This window comes from Arachis ipaensis, chromosome B09 (genome assembly GCF_000816755.2).
Source record: "Arachis ipaensis cultivar K30076 chromosome B09, Araip1.1, whole genome shotgun sequence".
Classification (NCBI taxonomy): domain Eukaryota; kingdom Viridiplantae; phylum Streptophyta; class Magnoliopsida; order Fabales; family Fabaceae; genus Arachis; species Arachis ipaensis.
The window spans coordinates 37,377,270-37,388,519 of record NC_029793.2 but is presented as its reverse complement, the minus strand read 5'-3'; the positions used below and the strand labels follow the sequence as shown (position 1 = coordinate 37,388,519).

General features: G+C 34.6%; 1 protein-coding gene across 1 annotated transcript; it reads right to left on the bottom strand.

Annotated features, from left to right (window-relative positions):
• On the bottom strand, positions 6,622 to 7,515 carry LOC107619613 (17.3 kDa class I heat shock protein). Its single transcript, XM_016321913.2, has one exon. The coding sequence runs from the start codon at positions 7,278 to 7,280 to the stop codon at positions 6,828 to 6,830; it is 453 nt and encodes a 150-aa protein (XP_016177399.1). The 5' UTR covers positions 7,281 to 7,515; the 3' UTR covers positions 6,622 to 6,827.

Sequence of the window (11,250 nt, the reverse complement as noted above, 5' to 3'; positions counted from 1 at the left end):
TCGGTGATTCCTTCTTTCTAAGACGTGAATTTTTCTCTTCACCGATAGATTCATTTTTTGACATCACTGTACAGATCTAGCTCTACTGTAATAGACTAATTTTTTTGTCGCTATTCTACCGCAACAAAAAATTATTTTTTGGTCTTGTTTTTCTAATATTACCATTGCGGTGAGAGAGAAAAAACTATCAACTTACCATATTTTACTAAACTTTAATCACACATCAGTATTTTTATTTAGGACGACTTCTTGTAAAAATTTTGCAGTTACATGTCACCAATTTATTAATTAGTCAATTTTTAGTCTTTCTTAGCCACCAAATTTTTGGCCACCAAAAAATTACTCTCTATTTAGAAATAGAAATATAAGCAAAAGACAAAAGTAAAAATTCTCTTCACAAAATATTCTTATTCTCTAATTAAACCGAACGACTTTCTGTGAACTGACTACATTAGTTTCTCCGATTAGATTTCCTTCCATTCTTCTTTTTGGCACTTTATGCTTTTGCAAAACTTAAAACTTAGTTTATTTATTTTCTTTGTTTACTTTCTGATTATTTAAGTCCTTTGAATTTCTATAAAATTTCTTTCTTCGAATTTTTATAAAAGTTTGTTATTGTTTTACTCAAATTTTTGTTCCATTGTTAACAACAAATAAATCAACACTTTTCAAATTTTGTTTCACAATCTTAATTTAAGGAGCAAAAATGACTCCTTTTGTGGATGTCTCAAGGTCTCAATTATAGTTTCGAAAGTAAAATTAAAGATGAAAAGAAAACATGTAAGGTGCCGGAGGCAAAGTAAAATGCAGAAATTAAAACAAACAGGAAATTAAAAAGAAGATGAAGGAAGGAACATGAACGTAAAAGAGAAAAAGACGTAAAAGTAGAGGAATTTTATTAATAAAAACTGAAAAAAAACAAAGTACAAGTGTTTGAGTTAAGAGGAATTACTTAAGATTCCCAATTTTACTCTGTGATGCCAAGGGGCTGAGAGCGTTTTTTGGGTTTCTAAGCATTTTTCAAGAAGAACTGAACTGATTACAATGTTTTCCTAAAGCTCTATTTATAGACTAGCCTAATATCAGCTAACAGTTACCATTTGTATACCACTTGCAGAAAATTTGAATTTCTTGTAACTGTTCCCGCACTTCTTGCTTGATGTTAATTTCAAAATTTAAATAAATAACCAACTATCAAATGATCTAATTTAATTTAAAATAGATATAAATATTATATATAGGAATATTACCAAATAACTAATTATTTTTTTTAATAATTTTCTTATAAAAATTATATTTTGTCTAACAAGATGCCCCCAAGATTTCTCACTTGAAGATATGCAATCACCACTTGCAGGAAATTTGAATTTCTTGTAGCTGTTCCCGCACTTCTTGCTTGCTGTTAATTTCAAAATTTAAATAAATAACCAACTATCAAATGATCTAATTTAATTTAAAATAGATATAAATATTATATATAGGAACATTACCAAATAACTAATTATTTTTTTTTATAATTTTCTTATAAAAATTATATTTTGTCTAACAAGATGCCCCCCAAGATTTCTCACTTGAAGATATGCAATGATTGAAAGTGAGAAAACTTAGTTGTTTATTGACATTTTTCTTTTCTTTTTGATATTGAGAGTCAATTGACATTTTAGACACATCCGCTTGACAGATTAAATGCCTACTAGTAATAGACTTAACAGAATTTCTAAGTCTATAAAATGTTTTACATTAATAGTTGAACTGTCAATGGGGTCTATTCTTTTGTATGAAATTTTTAAGTGTGTCAAATGATATCTGTTCTAATTTTGGCACATTAAATGTGTATCAATTGACCTTTCTTTTGACCTTTAATATTTCAATTAAGAGTTTTTTTTTTGACACACACTTTCATTGTTTTAATTGACACAATTTTTCTAACTTCAGAAGTAACAAAATCTTAACTTCGTGAAGTCGTTTCTTTCATATGTTAAACTCCAGGTGTCAATTAAATTTGATAAAATTTTTAATCCTATAAAATCTCCACACTAACATTCTAATAGTTTTGACTCCAAGCGCTAAGAGACTCAACAGAATTTCTAAGTCAATTAGGCTTTTGTATTTATGAAGTACATACCCAAATGTCAATGAGAGATTATTTTTGTCCAAGATCTTAAACTTGATGCATTTTTTTTAAATAAAACCATTCATATCTATTTTACACATCTCAATACTTTCAGGATTAAATGTCTTGGTGTCAACTGTCAGTGGCTTGACTTCAGGATTATACATCCTGAACTCCACATGCATCTCATCATAGTAACAGGTACTATTATCAGCAAGAACTTCTTCCACTCCTCCATCTTCATTCCAGAAAATCAATTTTTGATGTAAAGTGGATGGAATAGCACCCATTCCATGAATCCAATCACGTCCCAAAAGCAAGTTAAAACCAACCTTTGAAGGAACCACAACAAATAGAGTTGGCCTATTGACAGAACCAACCTCAATTGACAGCAGAACCACACCTCTAACAGAAGAAGTCTTTCCATTAAAATCTGTCACCCCAATGCTACTTTTAATCAGATCTTTTTCAGTCTTTCCAAGCCTTCCCATCATTCTTTCAGGCATGAGATTAACAGCAGCTCCCCCGACAACCAAAATCTTATTGACTATCCTTCCGTCAACACGAGCCTTGATATGCAGTGGATGCAAGTGTTCCTTATCATTTTCGGTAGGCTTCTCAAATAATCCTCCACCACACATATTGTCATCTAGCAATAAGCATTCGCTTCTAGGGAAGACATCATAACAATCATCTTCTAATGACTTTACTTCCTGGACTTGACTATACTCCTCAGACAGTATTGACACCACAACTATAGGTTGCTTAACACCAAATATTGCTTATAAGCTGTCATCAAAACCAGTGTCAAAATTATCAGTAATTAAATCTTCATCCTTTTCTCTCTTGTTTTCAACCATTACCCTCTTCCTAGCAAGATTCTTCTTGATATTTTTATTGCACTTAGGGTGATTAGAAGAATTGCCTGTTTCTATAGACTTGGCCATGGTTGGCAAAGGAGGAAAATCTACTCCGTGTCCCTTGTATGGATCCAAAGAAACATACTCAGGTATATTCTCTTTCTGCTCAAAAGTTGTAAAAGGAGAATATTTTGGAATATTTTGACAATTTGACCAAGGAGAATAATTAGGAACCTGCTGCATGTGAGGATTATAACAAGAATAAATTGGCTTTGAGGGAACAGGCACATTTTTTGGAATATATATACTACCTCCGTCTTGTGCATGATTCATGTTCCATAACTGAGACTCATAGTACCTAGGCTTAAAAGGTCTAGGCTTCACCCATTTGCTTTTTCCTTTTGCAAAAGCAGTAGGTTGATTCTGCACATTTCTCACATTCTGGACCCATTTATTGTTTAAAATTTTGGTGGGAGAAACTCTTGTCTTTTAAGAAAATCCATCAGGTCTTCCATCAATCATGACCACAGTCTTCATCTTCTGGTTGACGGGTTGTACTCTAGTGTTGTTGACGCACTTGTTCAAAGGAGTTTGACCGCCCAACTTTTGTTTTTCCTCGACTATCTTCCGCTTTAGCTCGTTAGTTTCATTTTCTTTTTCAGCAATCTTCTTTCTCAACTCAGCCTTTTCTTTCTCTTCAACTTTGTGCTTTTCAAACTCTTTTGCAGCTTCCTTGTCAAAAACAGCATTGCACTTTGGGCACATGACGATGGTGCTATCAGATTCTTTAATTCTCAACAAAAAATCTAACAAATCCTCACCAGGACGAGAATAAATTGGCTTCTTGTCTTGCTCAAAGATCCTCAGGTCTTTATTTTCATCTTTAGCACTAACCATTGTGGCATCAACTTCTACCATGTTGACTGACAAGTTGAATGGCTCAACATAATTTGAGTCAGCAGCAAATGATTCAGTGTCCACCTTCATAGTAGTTTTATCTTCAAACTTCAACCTTCCCTCCTCAATTGCTTTTTGTATCAAATCCTTGAAACGGACGCAATTATTAGTGGTGTGTGAGAACACCTGATGAAACTTACAAAATTTTTTATTCTTTATTTCATCAGCTGAAGGCATCTTTTTTCCTTCTGGTAAAATAAGCTACTTATCTTTTAATAAAACTTCAAATATTTGATCTGTCTTAGAAATATCAAAATAATAAGTCTTATTTTCAGTTTTGGAATATGAAGAAACCTTTTCTTTTCTTTTAACAGGCTTCAAAGATTTGCATATATAAGGAGGACCCCCACGCAATTCAGCAATATAAATCTCTTTCTCATCTGAATCACTACTATCGGAAAAATAATCCACATATGCAACCTTTTTAGAACTTTTTTTGAAATTTTCTTTTTCTTTTTTAATTTTTTCTATTTGTCTTACTCTTTCAGCTAACTGGGAAAGATCTAAAGTATGTTGATTGACAAGTTTCTTCCTAACTCCAAATTCTAACCCATTAGTAGCCATTTTGACAACTTCAGTTTCCGGAATCGGAGTAAAACACTTATTTCTCATGTTTCTAAATCGCGCCAAATAAGTATCAATGGATTCTCCTTCTGCACGTTTGACAGAGAATAAATCCGTAAGACTAACTTTCAATTCGCCTCGGAAAAATTGATCATGAAAATTTCTTTCTAACTGCGCCCAAGAATGAATAGAATTTGGTCTCAAGTTGGAGAACCATGTAAATGCATTTTTTGTTAAAGAAGAAGGAAAATATCTCATCTTGAGTAGAAACTGCTTCCCCAATTTCAACAGTATATCGAGCAATATACTCTACTGTAGATTCATTTTCTTCTCCAGAAAATTTTGTAAGGGATTTTGGAATTTTCCAACCCCTTGGGAGCTCTGCTTGTTGGACACATTCAGGAAAAGCAGATACAAAATATGGCATATTTAAGCAACCAACATTAAATCCCAAATGGTTTAAAACTTGTTCAACATTTCTTGCTAGATTATAATGCCCCCTAAGTTGTTTTGCCTCAGTCTTTCTAACATATCGTCAGCATTTTGACCATGTCTAGGCATATGAACATCATAATTAGGAATTGCTCCACCGTTCTAATTGACATTATCAAATCTTAAACCCACTTGACTTGCCTATTTAATTGTTCAATTCTAGTGTTTCTGTTTTCTAAAAGATGATTTAAAACGGTCACCATTTGATGAGTTAACATGTTTACTAGATCATGGTGGCTTTCATCCATCTGTTGCCTAATATTTGTTAAAGATCCAACAGTTTGACTAGGTTGATTAACAGGCATTGCTCTTGACATGTCAGCAAATACAAGTCTGGAATTTTCTACCCTAGTGACAGTGGATGTAGTAGAATTAGATGCACTGTTATTTCCTGTATTAATAGAATGTGAAAAATTTTGTTGTGATACGTGTGAACCTGACGCCCCAAAAATAGGTACATTTGACATGCCATATGGATTTTGATAAATAGGATTTTGAAAAGTTGAGTAGAGAGGCACCGGCAATTCTTGTGTCACCATGGAGGGAATATACCCCGGTGGCAAGCCATATGGCGGCCACCCCACAATATTTATGTGAGTTGCATTTAACCCTGTATGGGTATGGCAACGCCATCATGCCTCACTAACATCAAGGTAGGCTCTGCGTTTGAAACCACAGGAGAATTTTCGGATTCATTTCCTCTAATCTCATCACTAGAAGTAGAAGAAGATGCTGCAGAAGTATTTGACATGTCAACTGACGCTGATTTCCTTGGCTCTGGACGCACGAACTTACCACTGCACAACTACATGCAAATTCAAAAACTCTTGCTTTTTCTTTTGACAAACTACAATCTATTGACAATGTCTCACCGGGCGTGCCAATTTGTTTTACTCAAATTTTTGTTCCATTGTTAACAACAAATAAATCAACAATTTTCGAGTTTTGTTTCACAATCTTAATTTAAGGAGCGAAAACGACTCCTTTTGTGGGTATCTCAAGGTCTCAATTGTAGTTTCGAAAGTAAAATTAAAGATGAAAAGAAAACATGCAAGGTGCCGTAGGCAAAGTAAAATGCAGAAATTAAAACAAACAGGAAGGAAGAAACATGAACGTAAAAGAGAAAAAGACGTAAAAATAGAGGAATTTTATTAATAAAAACTGAAAGAAAGCAAAGTACAAATATTTTGGATTTTTAAGCGTTTTCCAAGAAAAACTGAACTGATTACAATGTTTTTCCTAAAGCTCTATTTATAGACTAGCCTAATATCAACTAATAGTTATTATTTGTACACTACTTGCAAAAAATTTAAATTTTTTATAACTGTTCCCGCACTTATTACTTGATATTAATTTCAAAATTTAAATAAATAACCAACTATCAAATAATCTAATTTAATTTAAAATAAATATAAATATTATATATATTACATTCTCCAAATGTTCATCTGTAATTATTTGCATTTATATTTATTTATATTTGTAATTCTACCAGGTTAATTTACAACATTTACTTCTTCAGGGCAAAAAAAATGACTTTGATGCTTTTCTAAAACTGGTACTTGCGAGAAAAAAAAACTAATTTTAGTCGTAAAAAATATAATTATACTCCCAAATCTAGATCTTAAACCATCATTTATACTTTAATTTTATCAATTCTTTCTCTGATTTCAAAATAACATCAATATAATAACATTACAAGACCAACTAAAACTGGCAGAGAATACAATACAAAATACCTCACCGTTGAATTTCCCATTTATTCACATGACACACAGGAAGCAAAATACAAGATTCAAAAGCAAGAGATTTCTAGACTAGTGTATACTACATAGTTTTGCTTAACCAGTGATCTGAATGGGCTTAACATCAGGCTTCTTGACCTCTGCCTTGGGAACAGTGACAGTGAGAACACCATTCTCCATAGATGCCTTCACCTCATCCATCTTGGCATTCTCCGGAAGCCTGAACCTCCTCATGAACTTGCCGCTGCTGCGCTCCACACGGTGCCACGTGTCGTTCTTGTCCTCCTTCTCAACGTTCCTCTCACCGCTGATCTGAAGGACACTGTTATCTTCGATCTCAACCTTCACTTCCTCCTTCTTGAGACCAGGCAGATCAGCCTTCAACACGTGCGCTTCAGGTGTCTCCCTCCAATCCACACGGGCGTTCACGAACGCAGAATTCTCGGAAGAAAGAGCGCTTGGGAACTGAAAGTCCCTGAAGGGGTCCCACACTTCGAGGGAGAAAGGGTCGCTCCTTCTGCCACCAAAGAAACTTGGAATCAGTGACATCTCTTTCGCAAGCAGAGAATACAGGTGTAGCTGTTGTTGTCAATGTTTGTGCTCCGACGGTGTTGCAGGTGGTAGAGGACACGAGGTATTTATAAATTATAATGGAGGAAGGGAATGAAGCTGTAGCTTCTAGAAAGATCGTACCTATTCCTTCATCTATTCAATTCGAACTTTCGAAGCTGTTCTGGATTCGTCTGGGAGAAATGAATCATGAATTTGATTGAACGAGAAGGCTCTAGATTGAACATTACAGCCTCTTGTGCGCCAAGCCCATCACTTAAAGGCATCCTTAGAAAGAAACAATCGGCCCAACAACAAAATATAAGGCTGCGTTTTGGTTCGGTAAACATTCACAACAAAACATAAATGATAAAGTTATAAATTTTTATATTTTGTTTTATGATAAATTAAAATAAATTAAAAACATAGAGATATGTGCGCCAACCAAAGTTTATTTAGCACTAATAATAATCAAGCCAAATTCAAGGTTAATATACTAAAAACATGTTTGCTCTCGTTTGATAATATTTAATTATTTACTTAAGAGCAAAAGAACTAAATATGACCACATTATGTATTGTTTTTACACAAGAGAATATATTTACATGTAACTGTGAAATGTAAATTACGTTGATGATTCGTTGTATGATAATGAAAATAGTTAAATACTGTTAATGTTTGGGGACGGAGTGAGTATGTTCTATTGTTTAATTAATAATGTTACTTCTCTGTCGTATGTTATTTTCAAATTATTCTTAATACAAATTTTTCTTATCATTATAAAAAAATTTAAAATTAAAAAATTATATAAAATAAAAATAATAATATCAATTTGGGATAAACTGACACTCTTTTGCCATGCTAGACAAATGTGAGACGGCCATGCTTTTGTTTGGCGATCAATAAAGATCGAATTAACATCATTTTGAAATCGTTTTTTATATGCCCATAAGACTCAAAACGACATCGTTTCAAATTTATTATGCACCAACAAAAAACGTCACTTTTTCACATTAGTCCAGCATAATAAAAGAGTGCCAGCTCATTATTGTATTTGTTGAGTGAGCATCGAAAGGAGGTTAAAAAATCAGTAATACTCAGAACTCAATCTCATATATCACAATAATGTAATTAGGATCTTAGGGATCAAATTAATAAAAATCGTAAATCCGAAGAACCATTGTGAAGATTTAGTTCAAACTAAAAATGACAACATACTTCCCAATACATGATATTCAACAATAAAAAATTAGTAATATTATGCCTGTTGTAAATGATTTTACTTGTGGAATATTTTGACATTAGGATGAGTTAACATTCTGTTTTTATGAGGCTAGAATTGGTGATACTGAAGTTCTTATTTTTGACGACAACAATAATATTCTCAAAATATTTTAAAAGTAGATAAAAATAACTAAAAGATATTAATTTTTATAAGTGATGACAAATAATTTTTGTATTTAACAAAACGATTATGTATTTAATGGATTTTTTATTTTAATTAAATAAATATATAAATTATAAAATACATAAAATATAAAGTAATTACTTAAATGCGTAACCTTACACATATCGGTTATTGAGAGGTAAGATAAAAAAAATATGCATATCTCGGCGTCTAGAACACTGTTCTGTGACTAAGCGACGCTGTGACATATCCTGAATGCATCTGAGATATGTTTTACATGGGAGATCGGGTACTGAGCACCCGAAATACGTTTAAATTCAGAAGGGGTTTCAGTACCTGAGATACGTGCTACATGCCTAATTTGGGCCTCAGCATCCGAGATATAGTCAAACGTGTAATTTGGCTCTCAACACTCGAGATATGTGTATTATGGTTTAAGTGTCTCTGCACCCAAGATATCTTAGAGAATAACTCTATTTATAGAGGCCATCCATCAACCATCTCCTTACAAATCACAAATCAATCTTTTCTTCTCTTCTTTCCATTTTGTTCCCATAGAGAATAATCAGTTCTTTTTTGTTGTGGTTTATTCCAATGAGATAGTAAAACACGGTGATGAAGAAGTGATTTTCGAGTCTGATTCAATTCTGATGTTGCATACTAATCGGATTGATATCCTACATGTGCTAAAGATGATCATATTGAGCAATATAGGGGGAATAGGTACCAAGAAAATTGGCAGGTTGCATATAGATTTCTAGACGCGCTTCCAAGCGGTGGATTTATCAACAGGTTATTTTGGATTGATGGAGATCAGCATGTGAGAGTAATGTTTGACGTACATGCATGGCTAATGTCATAACATGTGATGGAGAAGTATGCTACAGTGTGTGATATCGTTGTTGGTGGTGGACCATCCCCTTCGAGTTCTGAAGTTGTCCTGCTAGATGCAATACCGATCCAGTACGCCCAGCCTCGTGATAGTGCCGACAAGGACGATAGTGGGTGTGATTCAACTTATATTGCTGGGTCCAAGTCGTCTGGCAATACTTCTTCCACTGATGGATATGTGCCAGAGACTCCCACCGGCAGTGGTGCTCGGTTTCTCCTGCCTCCCCCTTTGCCCATTCCTCGATTGTCAGAAGTTCCTAATCATTATCATACTTTGAATTTGGATGCAATGCAGCTAGACGATCCTTTCAATGTCGGTGAATGGGATGATTACAATACGGATGGTGGGGTGGAATTCCGAGTTGGCCATAGATTCTTTAACGCCCCGTTAACCTAAGCCTTATATATCCAAGAATTTATATAACTAGAAGCCCGATGAAGGAATAAAGCTCAAAGTCGCATAAAATGGAATTACAAAACGTGAAGCGTTCACACATGATAACTAAACGTGTAGGCACGGACAGAACAAGACATAATATATATATATATATATAAGTATGATATACCAAAAAGAGGACAAGTCACAGCCTGCGGAGTTTAGGCTGGCTAGTCAAATTGAAATACAAAATAGTTTTGGAAGTTTAAAACATATTATACAACTTGTTCCGTTCAGATCTAGCCGAGGTATATCTCTCCCAACAGGACTGCTTATCTGTTAGGGGAGCTATACGTCGTCCGGAAGGTAGCCTTCAGGAATAATCTCGGCACGATGAAACACGGCGGCGGGAGCACCTGCAAAAAGTACTCCAATGCTCAAGTAAGTATGTGAGTTATGAGGAAATAAGAGAAATAAATCAGAGTGAGTTTGTAACCTATTTTTCCTGGGCTATTAGGTTCGGTTTTATAGGTGAACAAAGTGCCTTGCTTGTTCCGATAATAGTGGCTTGGATAGTGAGTGCCTTGCTTGTTCCGATAATAGTGGCTTGGATAGTGAGTTCTGTTGTTGTTAGTAACGGCTAATGGATAGTGTTTGACTTGTGCTTAGTTTTGGTCAAGTGGTTATTTCAGATATGGTTTGTTTGTTTCCGACCTTTATGGTCGGTCTTAGTTCTAATCTTATCTCCGAGTTTATGGGGTACACATCATAGCCCCCAAGCTTGTCTGTCTCTATGTTTTATGGGGCAGGCAAGCTTTATGTGTTTGGTGCTTTTGTTGAATTTTTTGCTTAAGTTGGGCTTTGTTTATTGGGCCCATGCTTTTGGAGGTCAAGGGGGAGTCAAGGGGTTTTCTATCTTGCTTGGCGCGCTGCGATTAATGTGCTTCCCCTGCGTTTGGTTTTTCGAGGTTTGTAAGAGTTATGTTTTGATTTTCCCACTAAGTTAGTGGGCCTGGTAATAGTATTTGGTTTGTAGTTTTGGAACTGGTGCTCTGTTTCTTCATCTTCTGTCATTCATATCTTCGAGTATGACTTCCAGAGGTTAGTTCTTCCTTCATTTACTGTTTCTTTTCGTTTTTGCTATGGCGAGAGAGAAAGATAAGAAAACGGCTGTTGAGGAGAAGAAAGATAACCCATATCATTGGGTTCATGATGATGTGAAGACTCGATCGTCTTCGTATGTTGATTCTTCGTTGCTGCATGAGCTCGAGGGTTTGGCTTTCGTAAGAGAGGGT

What these genes read in the sequence shown, in the direction of transcription:
- LOC107619613 (XM_016321913.2), bottom strand. Translation starts at nt 7,280, where the DNA reads ATGTCACTGATTCCAAGTTTCTTTGGTGGCAGAAGGAGCGACCCTTTC.